Here is a 19,129-nt window from a genome sequence, read left to right as displayed (position 1 = left end):
ACATCTGGGTGTCATATTCAGTTCTTACAAGTACACTCCAGGCTGGCCGAAGGCTGGTGGTGACCTATGCTGAAAAGAGTCTGCCCCAACAGGGTTCAGGTGTGCATCTGATGATATGAAAGATCCAGAGGCTGTCTCTGGGCACTGAAATGGGAAGGAGGACCCAGGCATCCTCAGGTGCTGGCTCTCCTTGCAATGGCTCATCCCAGAGCAACAAGGCAAGGTTCTATATTCCCGTTTCTGTCTGTTGGAGGTTGGGGAAGTGGTGGTGGGGGCAGTCTCTTAGCCATTGGGCAGGGTTTGGAGGCTGAATTTGGGTGTGGTGACCTGTGTGTAGGAACTGCCCTGTCACTGGGTTTTACTCTAGTAGGCCTGATAGTGAGTTCCAAATCTAAGTTCAGGACTTCATTCTGTCTCCTACCCCCAAGGGAAGGGAATTCAAGACATCTCTCCATCCATGCTGCACTTGCAGTTGGGGTGATGGGGGGAAATTCTTTTCTTCCTCATCTCCTAAATGTGTTCTGTTATTACTGTGTTCTCTCATGTGGCTGCCTTAGCTCATGTGAAGGTGGCTATGTGTGAGGAGAACTGTTCCAAGTGTTGTCCTCAGGAGGCGATTCCATGAGGTTTTTACTCAGCTGCCATCTAGCTCTGCCTCCCCAGTTTTCCATCTTCTGTTGGTAGCTAATTTCTTTCCATTGTGGTTAGAGAAATGCTTCATATGATTTCACTCTTTTCCAATCTGGAGAATATCTCATGTGTCCCGGGGAAGAGCATACATGTAGTTGTTGGATACTGTTGCAGGTATGTCTGTTACATATACATGATTTACAGTGGAGTCTTGGTGTTCTATTTCTTTTTAATCTACTGTCTAAATGTTCTACTTATTTAAAGTGTTATTGAAGTCTCCAATTGTTATTGTAGAATTGTCTATTTTCCCCTTCAATTCTGTCAGTTTGCTCCTTGTATTTGGTAATAGTAATGATAGTTTTTAAATAGTAATCATAGTGTGGTGATAATAATAGCTTTCAGCTTTTGAGCACTTAGGCGCTATTGTACATGCTTTGAATACTCTTCACAAAGCCCTGATGAGGTGGGGTGCTATTCCATGCATGGTTTCCAAAAGGAGGTGCTTGTATTAGAAATAAAGCACTTCACAGAGGCTCACAAGAACAAGCATATGGTAGCTAGAGCAAGACTTGGAAGCCATATAACTCAGCTTCATAACTGGGATAATTAACCATTACTTCTCAAGTTACTCTTCACTCCTAAGACCAAAACAAAAACAAAGTACTGGGCCGTGCGGAACCCGAGTGATAAAGTGCGTGTTCATTAATGTGGGGACCACCAGCTTTGACAACCTCATAGCGTGCATCTCAGCGCGCGATAATCTGCAGATATTCAAGAGCTTAGGCTACCACTGACTTATCCTCCAGATTGGCAGAGGAACGGTGGTACCGGAACCATTCAGTACTGAGTCATTTACTCTGAATGTTTACAGATACAAGGCTTCCTTGAAAGAAGACCTCGAGAAAGCAGACCTTGTTATTAGTCACGCAGGTGCAGGAAGCTGTTTGGAAACCTTGGAAAAAAGAAAGCCACTTGTAGTAGTTATAAATGAGAAGTTGATGAATAATCAGCTAGAATTGGCAAAGCAGCTACACAAAGAGGGGCATCTTTTCTACTGTACCTGCAGCACGCTTCCTGGGCTGTTACAGTCAATGGACTTGTCAACACCGAAATGTTACCTTCCTGGCCAACCAGAAAAATTTTCTGCATTTTTGGATAAAGTTGTTGGATTACAAAAATGAACACTACATTCTCAGTGCTTTAAAAACACCCCCCAATCCAGCCTATGAGATATAATTAAATTAAATGTATAGAATACATCTGCAAAAATATAAATTATTATCTTCCTATACCTATAAAATGTACCAATATAGAAATAATTATGGTGTGCACATTTGCATTTGGGTCAAAATCCTAATTGCAGTTAGTATATGTTAGATTTTCTCCAGTCTTCAAGGTGTGGTGAGAATTGACGGCTTTGTTGTTAGCATTCCAAATGGATTTGGAATCATGGGAAAAAAAGTAAAATTTGGAAACTTTGACAAGAACCGTAAAGGTAGTCAACTTGATGTTCCTGGGAATAAAAAGTGAAACAATAACAACTTTGAAAAGTTTTCCATGAGAGTCAGAATCTTTACCTTCATAATCCAGGGAATAATTTTTTTAAAGCAGAAATTATGCTCTATGAAGTACAGATTTCAAGAACTGTCTGAAAAAGATAACCAGATCCATTGATCTATTTTACTTGGAGAAACTACTTTTATCCTAAAGAACAGGGTGAAGTGGATATGTATACTCTTTCCTCTGAAATATAATAAGTGACAAAATAATCTTGCTCAATGTCAAGTCTTGTGGTTTGAGAAGCCTAAACCAAAAGGAACTTGTACCAGTAGGATTTGCTGGTTTTTTTTTTCAGATTACCTCTTATTATGGAGCATTTATTGTAATACAAGTTGGCAATTTGTGTGCTTATAAAATTGGCCTCACAACAAATTAGGTAAGCATAATGACTTAAATATATAGTTTTTAAATTCCATGTGATAATTTGAAATAAACAAAGTACTGACAAAAGCCCAGGCCTAGGAAATTGCATGATAAAAAATTTCATATGCATATGTTTATAATTGGAAGAATATGGTTATTTTAGACAATGAATATAACAAGGAAGAGTTATAAAAAATCACTTCAAAAAGCTTATGGGAAGTGGAATTAAGAAATGTTTATTTTGGCATAAAAATTAGAGCTCCAGGGCTGATGTGCAGCATAATGAGTAAAGCTGCTCCAACAGCAGCGTCCCATATGGCACCAGTTCTTCCCTAGCTGCTCCAGCTGTGATCCAGTTCCCTGCAAATGTGCCTGGGAAAGCAGTGAAAGTTGGCCAAGGTCCTTGAGACCAAGAAGAAGCTCCTGGCTTTGGACTGGCCCGTCTTTATCTATTGTAGACATCTGGGAACTGAACCAGTGGATGGAAACTCACTTGTTGTCTGTCTCCCTGCAGCCCCGTCTGTAACTGACCTTCAAATTAATCAACCAATCAATCTTGTAAAATAATTAGAAATCCATGCATGGTTATTTCATAGAAGGCATTTTCTATGAACTTTTTGAAGTCCCCATGTATACATAGATTTCAAAATTTTTGCACCAGAATAAATCTTTTAATTTCATTTTCCTTTTGAAATACAGAAGGTGAACTTTTGTTCTTTGTATCTACATGTTGATCCTCAGATTGATATTTGCTATTGAAAATCTTTGTGGGCAAAAAGATACCTTTATTCTTTCATCTATTAAATTATTACTTTTTAGACTAAATGCTTTAAATGGAAATATTTATAGAATAGCATAGTATAAAGAATCAAAATGACAGAATAGGGTAAAGACAAATTTAAACAGACGGATAAATATTAGTGTGAGGCAGAGAGGGCACATTCCAGGAAACAGGACAGGACAGAATAACAGCAGAAGGGTACCTGGAGACTGAGACACAGGAAAGCAGCGGACACAACGGTGTGGTGTTGTAGTGACTGATAACCCAGCAGCATTCAGTGAGCGATGATCTGAATCACACCGGCAGCCAGACCTACACCAGCAACCAGGAAAACAATACCGACTATAGCATCGTATGGGTCAAAATAGGTTTGTGTGACCCTCAGACCTAATGTCCAACAGGTTCCAACAAGATCAGCACCACCAACAACCTAACTACATAGGGCACCTGTTGTCTGCCTAATCCTGGGAACTGCTCCAACTGGAAGTGGGAGAAAGGTTATATAGACAATGGTGCAGCCTCAGCATGGTATCACAGGAGATGGGGACTGGTAAGCCAGGAGCTGGAGCTATGGAGACCATGGTGGAAATCTAACATAAGAACCCAGACCTGGAACTCACTGGAGGGAGTGGCACAACTGACTGCAAACAAAGAGCCATGTACCAACTGCAATAAGTAAAATCAAACTGTATACCTGTGGGTGACAGTTTAGAAACCTGCCCCAAGGAGAAGAATCTGATAACCAGAAGTACAATGACCAAGAGCAAAAGAAGAGACAGAGGCACGATGAATATTACTGAAGACTCCCCTGCAAAGGAGCAAAAACCTTTGCCAACCTCAGAGTTCACTGAGGAATACATTGAGAAGATGAGGGATACAGAATTCAAAACACTTGTTATAAAACTTATCAACAACAAGAAGCAAATAAAGCAGGCATTCAAGGAATTTAAGAAATATGTCGCACTGGAAATGAATCAAATGAAAACTGATATATCAGAAATGAAGAATACAGTGGAGCAAATTAAAAGTACAATGGAGAGTCTCCAAAATAGAATGAGGGAGGCAGGAGAAAGAATCTCAGAATTGGAAGATATTTCCTGTCACAGGGGGAAGCAAACAAAAAGCTGGAAGCAGAGCTGGATCAAGCCCCCCCCCTCAAAAATTCAAGAATTGAAAGACACTATTAAGAGGCCAAATATAAGAGTTATGGGACTCCCAGAAGGTACAGAAAGAGAACCTGGGTTTACAAATGTATTTAATGAAATAATAAAGGAAAATTTCCCTAATCTAGAGAACGAATTGGGAAACAAGTTCCAGGAGGGGCACAGGACTCCCAACAGGGTTGACCAAAAGCAGTCTTCACCAAGACACATAATAATCAAGCTCTCTTCAATCAAACAAAAGGAAATCCTTAAATGTGCTTGTAAAAAAATCAACTGACATATAAAAGAATGCCAATTAAACTCACAGGAGACCTCTCACAGGAAACTCTATAGGCCAGAAGAGAATGGAGTGACATATTCCAGATTCTAAAGGAAAAAAAATTGTCAGCCCAGCCCAGAATAACGTACCCAGCAAAACTTTCCTTTTCTTTGAAAATGAAATAAAATTCTTCCACAGTAAAGAAAAGCTAAAAGAATTTGCCTCTTCCAAACCTGCCCTACAAATGATACTTAAAAGATGTTCTCTTGACAGAAAAAATAGCGCCCACCAAAACCAAAGGCAAATGCGAAGAACATCCCAGTAAAATGACAACAAAGACTAAATCAATGAATAAACCATTGCTAAAATGACAGGACCAAATTACCACTCATTCATATTAAACTCTGAATGTAAGTGGATTAAACTTATCAAACAAATGTAGACATATTAAAAAGCAAAATGCATCTATTTGTTGCCTACAGGAGACACATTTCACCAACAAAGATAAGCGGAAACTATATCTCAGGGACTTTTTTTTTTGGTTCATCTCTTTAAAACACTGTCTTCTGATTAAATTCGTCAGTGACTCATAGATCATGGAGTAGCATCATTTTCTTCAAGAAGTTTCTTGATTTTCATTTCTTCAGTGACACATTAGTCATTCAGTAGCATGTTATTTAACTAAATTATGGTGTTAATTTTTTTTCTGTTGATTTTGTTTTGTGGCTTTTCATTTAAGGGAATGTATAGTAGCTGTGTAATGGAGATTATCATATTCAGATGTGAAGGTATAATGTAGTGTGCATCTCTACTTCCAGACAAAGATGGACTCCCAATGAATCTGATATGGGATCCTGGCACGTTCAAGTCAAGGACTTTAGCCATTAGGCCACCAAGACAGGCCCATAAATTTATATTCTATAAATTCTACCCTTACATTTTTCCCCAAATTTTTTGTGTAAAATTTTAAAAAATATTATCAGAGAATGAAAACTTATCAGGGAATTAAAATGACAATTCTTGGGCCCAGTGTCACCTCACACCTGTTAGACAGCTATCATCAGATTGACTACAATTAAAAAATGTTGGCCAAGATGTAGACAAAAGCATACCCTTTATACAATGTTGAAAGGGATGCAAAATAAAAAATGAATGTGAAGTCTCCTCAGAAAATTGAAAACAAGATTTGTCCTATGATCCCCAACCCCTATTACTGTGTATGTATGTCAGGGAAATGAAATCTGTATGTTGAGATGGCTACCCTTCCATGTTCCTTGCAGCACTGTTGGCAAGAGCCTTGACATGGAACCAACCTGAGTGTCCGTCACGATGGAATAGCGTGCAATCTTTAAACCTGTGATTTCTGTCAGCATGGACAGAGCTGGAGAATACTGTGCTAAGTAATATAAGGCCACAGAAATGTCTCACATGTAGCATCTAAAAAGGCAAGCCCATGGGTTGAAATAGAGTGGGAATGAGAAAGTTGAGAGAGCTAGTGTACATGGTATTTTAGGAGCTTGAGTGTACAGCATGCGGGCTATAGTTGATGTATTCTTACAACTTGCAAAGGATAGATTTTAATTTTTTCATTAAAAATAGGTGAGGTAGTGTGTATTTTAATTAGCTCAATTTAATCATTACATGATGTAAATATATACAATTTATGCACTTAATGAGGGAGGGGGAAGCTGTTGCATCAGGTGTTTTTACTTACATGAGTGACTAGAGAGATTTCTGTTCACCAACAGACCTTGTAGCTCTATTCCTCACAGTGTAATCTGTTTCCAAAGAAATTGACTATCAACTCTGATTGCCAGCTAATTACAACCAAGTATAGGGAGTAGGAGACTGATATTGGGGAACAGATCTTCAGTCCCAAGTGTGGAAGAGTTGAGGGAGAAGTTGCTTCAGAAAGCATCAACTCTGTACTTTCTGCATGGAATGTCATGCACTCAGGGCATATGTGATCTCTATACTGAAATCTGGACTGTTGTCATTCCAGAATGGACCTGAGAGGGTTATTATTATTTTTTTTTTTACATCTCTAGTATCTTTTTTTAAATTATTTATTATTTAACTTCATTAATTACATTGTATTATGTGACACAGTTACATAGATACTTGGGTTCTCCCCACCCCTCCCCAAACCCTCCCACCATGGTGGATTCCTCCACCTTGTTGCATAACCACAGCTCAAGTTCAGTTGAGATTCCCCCATTGCAAGCGTATACCAAACATAGAGTCCAACATCTTATTGTCCAGTCAAGTTCAACGGCTTCTTAGGTATACCCTCTCTGGTCTGAAGACAGAGCCAGCAGAGTATCATCCCAGTCAATTGAAAGCTCCAACATACCATCAGCAAAAATTTACATCATTATGGAATTAATTGACATAGTAATGAGTAACCAATATGGTAAAAGTAAATGCTAGTTCTTAACCACCTTCTGTGACCACCTCAGTGACATTTCAATTTTAGTTTATACACAACATATAACATACATAACATAACATGTTATACATAAGATCATATCATCTTAAATTAAGGCAAACATGTGGTATTTAACCTTTTGGGATTGGCTCATTTCCCTTAGCATTATGGTTTCCAGTTTGGCCCATTTGGCCACAAAGAACTGCATTTTGTTTTTTTTAATAGCTGAGTAATATTCCATGGAGTAGATGAACCATAGCTTTCTTATCCAATCCTCTGTTGATGGGCATTTTGGTTGCTTCCATGTTTTTGCAATTACTGATTGTGCTGCTATGAGCATAGGAGTGCATGTTGGTTTCTCATAAAACAAGTGTTCTGGATATATTCCTAGGAGTGCTATTGCTGGATCATACGGTATGTTGAATTTGAGTTGTTTGAATATTCTCCATACTGATTTCCATAGAGGCTGTACCAGCCTGCAGCCCCACCAGCAGTGGAGTAGGGATCCCTTTTCCCCGCAACCTCGCCAACAAGTGTTGTTGGTGCTTTTATTCATGTGGGCCAGTCTTACTGGCGTTAGGTGGTACCTCATTGATGTTTTAATTTGGATTTCCCTTATTGCCAGGGAACTTGAGCATTTTTTCATATGTTTATTTGCCATTTGGGTTTGTTCCTTTGTGAAGTGTTTGCCCATTTCCCGTGCCCATTTCTTGAGTGGCTTGTTTGTTTTGACATTTTGGTTGTTTTGTAGCTCTTTGTATATTCTGGAGATCAGCCCTCTATCACCTATGTCGTGTGCGAAGATCTTCTCCCATTCTGTGGGTTGCCTTTTTACTTTGTTGATTGTTTCTCTAGCTGTACAGAAGCTTCTTAGTTTGATGAGGTCCCAATTGTTTATTTTGGTCTCGATTTCTACTGCATTTGGAGTCTTTTTAGGAAGTGAGGGCCTACCCCTAAGTGTTCCAGTGTGTTTCCAACATTTTCTTCCAAATGTTTGAAGGTTTCTGGATGTAGGTTTAGATCTGTTATCCATTTAGATCTGATCTTAGTGTATGGTGAGAGATGTCGATCCATTTTTTTGTTTCTGCAGGCTATTAACCAGTTATCCCAACAGCATTTATTGAACAGACCTTCCCATTTGCCTGGATTGTCGTTTGTCTTTTTGTCAAAGATTATTTGGCTGTATCTGTGTGGGTTTCCTTCTGGTGTTTCTATTCTGCTCCATTGATCTTCCTCTCTATCTTTGTGCCAGTACCACGCTGTTTTGATAACCACTGCCCTATAGTATGTCCAGAGGTCCGGAACTGTGATTCCCCCTGCTAACTTCCTGTTCTTCAGGATGGTTGTAGCTATCCGTGGTTTTTTGTGCTTCCAGATGAACCTTTGGATCATTGTTTCCAGTTCCATGAAGAATGTTTTGGGCAATTCGATTGGGATTGCGTTGAATGTATATATTGCTTTTGGCAATATAGACATTTTAATGATATTGATTTTACCTATCCAGGAGCATGGGATGTTACTCCATCTTTTGAGGTCTTGTTCAATTTCTTTTTTAAGTAGTTTGTAGTTTTCTTCAAATAAGTCTCCTACATTTTTGGTTAGATTTATTCCCAGATATTTCATACTTTTCTCTGTTATTTTGAATGGTATCTTGCTGGTTAAGTCTTTTTCCATCTTGGGGCTGTTCGCATACACTATGGCTGTTGATTTTTGTTCATTAATTTTGTACCCTGCCACTCTACCAAACTCTCGTACAAGTTCTAGCAGTCTCTGTATTGAGTCTCTTGGCTCTTCTACATAAAGAATCATATCATCTGCATATAGTGAGAGTTTGACTTCTTCGTTTCCCATTTGGATTCCTCTGATTTTTTTTTCTTGTCTTATGGCCTCAGCGAGTACCTCTAGGACTATGTTGAATAGTAGTGGAGAAAGTGGACATCCCTGTCTTGTTCCATATCTCAGTGGGAAGGTTTCCAGCTTTTCTCCATTCAGTATGATGCTGGCGTTGGGTTTTTCATATATGGCTTTAATTATGTTGTGGATTTTTCCATCTATGCCTACCTTGGTTAGGGTTTTTAGTAGGAAGTGGTGTTGGATTTTGTCGAAAGCTTTTTCTGCATCTATTGATACTATCATGTGATTCTTGTTTTTCAGTTTTTGGATGTGGTGTATCACATTTATGGATTTCCGAATGTTGAACCATCCCTGCATTCCAGGGATGAATCCTACTTGATCTGGATGAACGATCTGTCTGATGTGTTTTTGAATTCTGTTGGCTAGGATTTTGTTGAGAATCTTAGCATCAATGTTCATCAAAGAGATAGGTCTGTAGTTTTCCTTCTCTGTTAGTTCTCTGTCTGGTTTTGGGATTAAGGTAATGTTGGCTTCATAGAATGATTTTGGAAGGGTTGCCTCTTTTTCTATTGTTTTGAAGAGTTTGTAGAGGATTGGGGTCAGTTCTGTTCGGAATGTTTTGTAGAATTCTGGAGTGAAGCCGTCTGGGCCTGGGCTTTTCTTTGTTGGGAGGTCTTTAATCACTGATTCAATCTCTACTTCAGTTATGGGTTTGTTCAGGTCGTTTGTTGCCTCTGGGCTAAGTTTTGGCAGGTGGTAGAAGTCTAAGAACTTTTCTATTTCTTGGTGATCTTCTGATTTGTTGGAGTACAGTGCTTTGTAGTAATTTCTAATTATGGCCTTAATGGATGCGGTGTCTGTTGTTATGTTGCCTTTTTCATCTTTGATGCTGTTAATTCTTGCCTTCTCTTGTTTTTTCTTTGTCAGTCGGGCCAGTGGGGTGTCTATCTTGTTTATCTTCTCAAAAAACCAGCTTTTTGATTCATTGATTTTGTGTATGGTTTTTTTTATTTCTATCTGGTTGATTTCCTCCCTTGTTTTGATGATTTCTTGTTTCCTATTGTGTGTGGGGTACTTCTGCTGTTGTTTTTCCAATTCCTGGAGGTGTGTGTTTAGTTCCTGTATTTGGCGCCTCTCTTGGGCCTTGACATGAGCTCCAATTGCGATGAGTTTACCCCGTAGCACTGCTTTGGCAGTGTCCCACAAATTTTGGAATGTTGTGTCAGAGTTTTCATTGGTTTCCATAAATTTTTTGATCTCATCTTTAATTTCTTCTCTGATCCATTGTTCATTTAATAGCATATTGTTCAGCCTCCAAGAGTTTCTGTATTTCCTGGGGCATTTTGAATTGCTGATTTCCAGCTTCATTCCGTGGTGGTCTGAGAGGGTACATGGTATGATTCCTATCTTTTTGAAGTTATTTAGGTTTGCTTTGTGTCCTATCATGTGGTCGATCCTGGAGAAGGTGCCATGCACTGCTGAAAAAAATGTATAATCTGTGGCCTTAGGGTAAAAAATTCTATAAATGTCAACCAAGTCCAGTTGTTCTATTGTTTGTATGAGCTCTGTTGTTTCTTTGTTTTTTGTTTTGTTGATCTGTCTATTGTTGTTAGTGGGGTGTTAAGATCACCCACTATTATTGTGTGCATATCTATGTCTCCCCTTAAGTCCGTGAGTAATTGCTTCACGTAGCTAGGTGCGTTTGAATTTGGTGCATATATGTTCACAATGGTAATTACTTCCTGATGGATCAGTCCCTTCACCAATATATAATGTCCTTCCCTGTCCTTTTTGATGTGTGTCAGATTGAAGTCCACATCATCTGAAATTAAGACAGCTACCCCAGCCTTTTTTTCTCGTCCATTGGCATGAAATATCTGTTTCCAACCTTTCACTTTCAGCTTCTTCGAATCTCTTCTGGTTAGATGTGTCTCTTGTAGGCAACAGATAGTTGGGTGCTGTTTGATAATCCATTCTGTTAATCTATGCCTTTTGATTGGTGAGTTCAGGCCATTTGTGTTAAGAGTTAAAATTGAGAGGTTGTGATTTTGCCCTGCCATACTTGTTTTTGTGGGTGTTGATATCTGTGTAATTGCCCTTCCTTGTGTGGACTTTAGTGGGGAGATCTTCCTGTTTGCCATCTTTGCTTATGATTCACCTCCTTTTTTTCTGGATTTAGTGCATTTCTAAGGAGATTTTGTAGAGCTGGTTTTGTGCTGGCATATTCTTCTAATTTCTCTTTGCTGTGAAAGTATTTGATTTCGTTCTCAAATACGAATGAGATCTTTGCTGGGTACAATATTCTTGGTTGACAGTTGTTCTGATTCAGGATTTGGAAGATCTTTGTCCATTCTCTTCTTGCTTGTAAAGTCTCTTCAGAGAAGTCAGCAGTGATCCTGATTGGTTTTCCCCGGTATGTGATCTTTTCTCTGCTTCGTACTTGTCTTAGGATTCTTTCTTTGTCTTCGTTGGAGTGGAACTTGAGCACCATATGTCTGGGTGAAGATCGCTTTGGGTCATATCTGCTGGGAGTCCTCTGACCATCCTGGATTTGGGCTGGGTTCATGTTCCAAGTGTTTTGAAAGTTTTCCTGTATAATTTCGTCGAGCACCATTTGCATTCCTGACTCTTTTTCCGCTCCTTCAGGAAGGCCAATAATCCTAATATTTGATTTTCTGAGGTTGTCTTTCATTTCTTGTATGGTCTTATTGGCTTTGTTCAGACTTGTCTCCAGCTGTTTAATGAACTGGGTATGTTCGTTTTGTGTGTCTTCCGTTTCAGAGATCCTCTCTTCTGCTGTATTTGTTCTGTTGGTTAGGCTCTCAATTTTGTGCTCTAAGTCAAGGATTTTACTTTTCATTTGCTGTATTTCTGAGGTTATGTGGTTCTTGAATTCCTTGAAGTCCTCCCAATTCTTCTCATTGTCTCTGACATATTTTAACATTATTTTTTTGAATTCCTTGTCTGGTAGATCTTCTATGTCTTCATCTCGCATCTCCGAAATAGACATTGGCTTTTGATCCTTTATTGGTAGGGTGTTGGCACTCTCATCTGGATCATTACCTTTTCTGGTATTTCTTCCCATTGTGTTAGTGTTTCTTTTTTGAGAGACATAGGCACCAGTGTGCTGAGGGGTCTCCAAGCACTATCCTGTAGAGATCGGAGTCTGCAGGCGTGGAGTAGCAGGGTGTGGGAATTTTCAAGGCACTTTTGGTGCGTCTCCAGAACACTGGACCTCAGGGCGCCACTTCCAGGGCCCAGCGGATTCAAAGCGCACTCTCAGCTCGTCCCCTACAGGTATGCTACCACAGAGCGTGGGGGAGTGAAGGCACTCTCTATGCGCGCCCCCTGTGCGCGGGATCACAGGGCTCGGAGGATTCTAGGTGCTTTCTCGGTGTGTCCCCAGTGCCAGGGACTGCAGGGCGTGGAGGTTCCAGGTGCTCTCTGGGAACGCTTCCTGCACGTGGGTCCGCAGTGCTCTCCTGGTTCGTCTCCCAAGCACGGGACTATAGGGCGTGGGGTGTTCCAGGTGCTCTCTGGAAGCGCCTACTGCGCAGGCCCGCCCACCCCAGCGCTTGCAGGGGACCGACCGCCCCAGCGCTAGCACGGGACTGCCCAGCCCAGAGGCGTGCTTGGGTTCCTGTGGGATAGCACCACCCAGCGGACTGCCAGACCACAAAGGCACGGGGGAGTATTCAGTGTGCCTTTTGCCTTTCTCCCAGACACAGTTTTGGCAGTTTCAAGGCACTCGCCCGGTGTCTCTAGATGCTGGAGTCTGGGGGGGAGGGGCGGGGAGACGAGCACCAATTGTGTTCAGGCTCTGTGCATGCCCCTGGGGGGCCAACTCCCGAAGCCTCCAACCCACCACTGTCCCCACCCAACTCACTCAAACCTCAGGTTCTTGCAGTCTGCCTCTTCCTCTGGTGGGAACCCTAGCCGCGGGTGCGTCTCCCAGCTACTGCGTCCGTTGCTGGTACCGGCGGGTGCAGGCAGCTGGAACCTGGAGGCTGGTGCTGGAACCTGGAGGCTGCTGCTGGTGCAGGTCCCGGCGGGGCTTGGCGACCAGGGTGGGCGGATGCCGGCGCTTCCCGATGACTCAGGGTCCTGGTGTCCGCAGCGGGCGCAGGTCCTGGCGGGTCCTGGTGACCAGGGTGAGCAGATGCCAGCGGGTCCCAATCACTGCCGGTCCTCACAGCCACAGTGTGTGCGGGTCAGTCTGTGGGTTGGTCTGCGGCTTTCAGCGTCTGCACTCAAAGGTGACTCAGCAGGTCAGGAGAGGAAAGTCGTCTTCCCTGCCCTTTGTTTTGTTTTTCCCTGGTTGCTCTTCCGAGTTGTGTGGATTTTTTTGGTTCCACACTGTCCAGGGAACTTCACGTTCTTCTCCCTGTAGTTCTATGCTGCTCCACTTACGCTTTTGTTGCGTTCTAGCCCTCTCTGTCTGTGAGCTCTCTCACAGTCTTCCTCCTATGTCGGCCATCTTGCGAGTCTCCCCCCATCTCTAGTATCTTGATAAGAATTTCTCCTACTAAGTGGTCTTTGTTATTGATAAGATTCAAATAATGTGTTGCTCTAGCCTAAGGAAATACAATTTTCCCATAAATAACCACTAGAGACAGCAAACACTGTATCAGGATGACATGTGGAAAGCTTTCCCACATCTTGCCTTTGAACATAACAGGTCAATGTGTTGGCTAGGCAAATCTCTACTGCTAACTTAGGCATAAGCTCTTCTTTACACTCTGTCCTTGAACAAGTCTTCAGATTGTGAAGAAACTAGAAATTATAAGTCACATGCATCCCATTCATAGGTTCCTCCATCATCGTCATGCTTACAACTGTGGGTGGGCTGACTTGTATGTTTGAGCAAAGCCTCCATCCTGCCATGCCCGTTTGTATGTTCTTACATGAATCTTTAACTGCTAACACTGGACAAATAAATACCTGTCCCTATTTGTGGTAGATGTCAGCACTGCCTCCTTTATGCATGCCCCTGTGCCTTCTCCAGCTGTTAACTTCTAAAAACACTTTACCATATTATACAGTATCTTGACCTTGGCATACTACTGATCTGACTCTTCCCTGGAGTTTTCCAGCTCCAAGATTCTTGACATTGAATGGGCTGATCATGATATTCTTTTAAGTTCCGAGTTTCCCACATTTCTGTGTGTTACTGTTCAGAGTTTGCTTAGAGCTGTCATGAGCTAGAAATGTTTCTTGTGTTGACATCAGCTTGGCTCCTGGATTCTTTATGCAACTTGTTTTGTTACAGGTGTAGACAATTTATTGGTATATAGAACTAACCCTTGTAGTCTCTTAAACATTACTGACATGTTACACACCTAACTCTGGTCTGTTTCCTGGTAGTTCAAAGTTTTTCCAGCTTCAGATGTCTTCATTTCTAAAGCCTCTTGTTGAAGATTTGCCTGAACAAAATCAGACTTAATTATATTTTATTCACTTTTGAATCAGCATTTTTTTTTAATTCAGGTGGCTCAATTTGATTTCATAATGTTCTTACTTTAAATGCCTTACCCTCAGAAAAGTGTGGTCCATATAATTGTTTTAGCAACTGAAGGTTTGTTTTCTTTTTGTTTTGTTTTGGTCAAAGCTTAGTGGACATCTGAAAGAACATTTAGTTCCATGGAGCTATGAAATTTTATTATGTGGAGATTTAACCAAGCTAATCATAACATTCACTTGTTTATTTTGCTGCATGTCAAAATCAGAATTGTATTCAAGTTTTACACAAAAATACAGAATTCTGATGCCATTTTAATTGCTTATTTTTTTAAAACCTTCAAGCCCCATGTTTAAGACAGTCATGCATCACTTAATTACAGGTTGCGTTGTTGTTTTTAAGATGTGTTGTTTTATTTGAAAGGCAAAACACCACAGGGAGATCCTAGTTTGCTTCATAAATGCCCACAACAGCCAGGGCTGAGCTGGGTAGGCTGGGAACTACATTAGGGTTGCCCATGTGGGTGCAGGGGTCCAGGCATTTGGGCTATCACCCACTGATTTCCCAGGCACATTAATGAGAAGCTTCATGGAAAGCAGGATGGCAAGACATTGAACCAATAATCTTAGATGGCATGCTTGTGTTTGAAGCACTTGCTTAATGTGCTATATACCATGATGCTGGCTCCATCCCAGGATCCATTCTGAAAAATGCATCCATTATACAACTTCATCATTGTGTGGACATCATAGAGTATACTAACACTAACCTAGGTGGTATTAGGCAATTATTCAATGTGGCCTGTTAGTGCAACCAAAAGGAAGGCAAGCAGGCACAGGCATTTGGAATAATAAAATATTGGTGATCAGGATGCATGCATCCCATATTGGAGGGCCTGGACTTGTGTCCCCAGCTCCATTCCTGATTCCAGCTTCCTGCTGTTATGTACCCCAGGATACCGGAGGTGATGGTTCACGTAGTTGGCCCTTGCCACCAGCATGGGAGACCTGGATTGTTTCCAATTCCTGTCTTCATCCTGGCTGTTGTAGGCATTTGGGGGAGGAAATCAGCAGATGAAAAAATTTTCTCTGTCACCCTCTCCTATTCTGCCTTTCAAATACATTTAAAAAATTTTAAAAGATTTATTTTTATTGCAAAGTCAGATATACCGAGAGGAGGAGAGACAGACAGGAAGATCTTCCTACTGATGATTCACTCCCCAAGTGACCACAATGGGTGGAGACGAGCCAATCTGAAGCCAGGAACCAGGAACCTTCTCCAGGTCTCCCACACGGGTGCAGGGTCCCAAGGCTTTGGGCTGTCCTCGACTGCTTTTCCAGGCCACAAGCAGGGAGCTGGATGGGAAGTGGAGCTGCCGGGAAAGGAACCAGCACCCATATGGGATCCCGGTACATTCAAGGCGAGGACTTTAGCTACTAGGCCACCGCTCTGGGCCCAAATACATTTATTTTTTATTTTTGAAATTTATCATACAATTCTGTATAGTCTGGGATTTCCCTTCCCCCATTTCCCACCCCCAGATTGATTTTTCCCATAATGTCACACTCTTCATAAGGAGTTACAATTCCATTTAAGTGTGTCATGACAAGACTGGTACAATGTCAGACAGTTCATCCAAATACATTTTTTTTCCAAATACATTTTTAAAGCTTTAGCATAAATAGTATAGTTGGGGCTGGCATGATGGCTCAACAGGCTAATCCTGCACTTTGCAGCATTGGCATGCTATATGGATACCAGTTTTAGTCCTGGATGTTCCACTTCCCATCCAGTTTCCTCCCTATAGCCTGGAAAGGCAGTGCAAGAGAGCTACAGTATTGCTTGGCAGTGAGAATTTTTCAACTAAATTACACAATTGTATGGAACCACTGTCTTTAAAAGTGTTTGGATGTTGACCAAATGTTACGTGGTCTGGAACTGTATTTGTCCCTTGTGGCATCTTTATTGTGTCTGCTGGGTCTAAAATTCACAGTTCTCTTTCCTGTGAATTCTTGAATTTTCTCTATTTACTGAAGTTCATAGTTCATATGTTAGAATTTAGTAAATGTGAATTTGCATTTTAAAGCTGTCTTCCTGATGTGCTTGGTTTGAAACTGAGATTGGATGTTTGCTGTGTTCTGATTCTGCAGAATGAGATCTTTTTGAGAAGGCTACATTTGTCAACCTTTGCTGACTTGGAAGTAATTTAAATTCCAATGTGGCATGATGTCCAAACCTTTGAATAGATGACAGAAAGGAACACTGTCTTGTTCTGCTTTCTTTCATTTCTTTAGTCCAGTTTTTCTGTTGGAAGTTACCTGATTACACAGTGCTGGAAGTTTTGAAGGTCAGTGTTTTCTGACCACTGTCGTCATCCCCTCAGTGAGTAGCAGCAGCAGGTGCAGTGTTAGGTATTCATTGCAGTGGACAGGAGCGAGCCAAGCAGGCTTTGTCCTTTGTGCTCCTTGCAGGAGCTGTAAGTTATTCAGTGCCTCCTGTCCTCCTGACTCACTAGGTGGTCTAACTGCAATTTACATGCTTCCTATGGAAACAGACTTTGCCCTTTGCCCAGTGCTCAGAGTTTGGGGGTGGGGTGGGGGGATGTCTTTCTGCACTCTTGGCAAAGCTGGTGCAGGTTAACCTTCACTGATGTCTGGAATTGAGGGCTGGTTGCCAGTGCGCTCAGAGCATCCTTCCCTCATCTTCCAGTTGTTAGTAATCCAAGAGTACTCCTCCCTACCCTCCAACCCTTGCAAATGTCATGTCTGAGAAACCTTTGATCGGATCCCCCTGACAGCTGTGACCATTTGCCAGGGAATGAAGCCTATTTTAATATGCTAACTCAAATTTCTCCTTCCTCCTTCCAACCACAAATAGCTTTCAAATTAACATCTTTATTTTATCAAGCACACACAACTTAGACTACTGTTTTCTTAAGGATTAAAAAGGAAGCACCATTGGCTAGGAGAAATAACTTACAAGTGGTGGGAGCTCTTTTATCTGCCAGTGGCCACCTGGATATCTGTAACATCATTTGCAGGCCACACAACCTTATGTACTTAAAATTAGCCTGCTACAGATTTATTGGGTTTTGAACCCTGCCTGCAGTTTCCTGGCAGGATCAGACCAAACAATTTTGCAGTCTCACACAGCCTGTGGCTCATTCAGACAACCCCTACCTGTCAGGCCTTCAAGGGAGTAAAATTACCTGAAAATGACCTCGATCCACAAGAGCAAGTGCATGTATCAAGAAAAAACAAAAGGTAATGTAATACAGAATATTGCAGCCTGTTTTACTCTAAAACCACAGTGCAAAATTCTAGAAAGCTAGGCTGTAACCCTTGGCTTTGTATGGGCACTGCCATGCTGTGAAAGGATGGTTTAAAGAGGTTGGACATGTGAGATGGTTTGACAACCCTGAGAATCTAGCCTGTGAAACAAAATCTTATGTCATTCTATATCCCCTTAGGATCTTTGAAATCCCTAAACAATACCAGGTGAGGGTCCTAAGTAAAAGCCAACAGGGGAAAGTGTTGGAGGTGAACACTGGCCGTCCCACCTGCACCAATGCAGTCTTCTCTACGGAAGATTAAGCCTAACCAATATCCAAAGAGAAATGACGTGGGTAGTGGGATGACACATAAAGCAGGATCCTCGTAGATGCTTCTTTTGACCACCACTGTGACCAAATTTGAGTAATTTTACATTGTTTTCAAAATAAATTGCTTGAAAGGAATAACCAAAAATGTGAGAAATATGAGCAAGAAAAAATATTTGACATAGTTAACTTGTAGGATGCGGTGGAGGGCAACTAATTAATGAGTTTGCTTAGAAAATGAAGAGTGGGAACATGAGAAAAGCTTATCATTTATGACAGAGCCAATTTCCCAATTTCAAGTACTCTTGTTTAGACCCTAATTAGACAAAATTGTAAAAAAAAAAAAAAAATCAGACTATTGGGAAAATATAACTCTTGATGTGATACTAAAATTTCCATAAATGTGACAAGTTCACAGTGTTTTCAAAAGTATATTTACAAATGAATTGATGCAATGCCTGAGATATGGGCAAGACATAGTGCTTACATGAAGGTAATCTTGAAACCTGGATATGAATGAGTAAATGGAGGGGGAGGTCCTGATAACTCTTCTCTACTTAATGTTTGCAATTTTTCATGTTAAAAAGCACACTGTAATTGATCTTGAATTCAGATATACTCAGTTATTAAAAAGGTGATATGCCACAACAGATCTCTGGAGCTCTCTAAGCCGGGAGGTTCACTTTAGGGGTCATGTGCCTCTGGGGAGGACTAACTATAATTGACATAAAGAGTTTTAAAGAAGAAAATCATGCATCTTCTTTGTAAATACAAGTTTCTAACATACTGCAAGTTTTACATAAAGCTTACTTAGATATAATTTGAATTTTCAGATACGAGGAATATGAACTTGATTCTCACTCCAAATCTAACACTACATGTTCTAATAAAGGAACTGTTCTTGAATGATCTGGTTTGTGAGACACGTACATTTCAGTCCAGAAATATGACTGTTGGAATTAGAACTAGCTTGCTGCTGCAGATTATTTTTAACTACACAGAAAAGATGCAAAATGTAGTGTTTGCTCTTAGTTT

General features: G+C 41.0%; 1 protein-coding gene across 1 annotated transcript; it reads left to right on the top strand.

The window, feature by feature from the left end:
• The first annotated feature begins 1,308 nt into the window (after positions 1–1,308).
• Positions 1,309–2,597, top strand: LOC101518798 (UDP-N-acetylglucosamine transferase subunit ALG13 homolog). The gene has a single exon (XM_012927789.2). It carries the CDS (start codon positions 1,629–1,631, stop codon positions 1,809–1,811), a length of 183 nt encoding a protein of 60 aa, XP_012783243.2. The 5' UTR covers positions 1,309–1,628; the 3' UTR covers positions 1,812–2,597.
• Positions 2,598–19,129: the final 16,532 nt, after the last annotated feature.

This window comes from Ochotona princeps, chromosome X, assembly GCF_030435755.1.
Source record: "Ochotona princeps isolate mOchPri1 chromosome X, mOchPri1.hap1, whole genome shotgun sequence".
NCBI classification, from domain to species: Eukaryota; Metazoa; Chordata; class Mammalia; order Lagomorpha; family Ochotonidae; genus Ochotona; species Ochotona princeps.
This window is presented reverse-complemented; position numbering and strand designations above follow the sequence as displayed.

What these genes read in the sequence shown, in the direction of transcription:
- LOC101518798 (XM_012927789.2), top strand. Translation starts at nt 1,629, where the DNA reads ATGAATAATCAGCTAGAATTGGCAAAGCAGCTACACAAAGAGGGGCAT.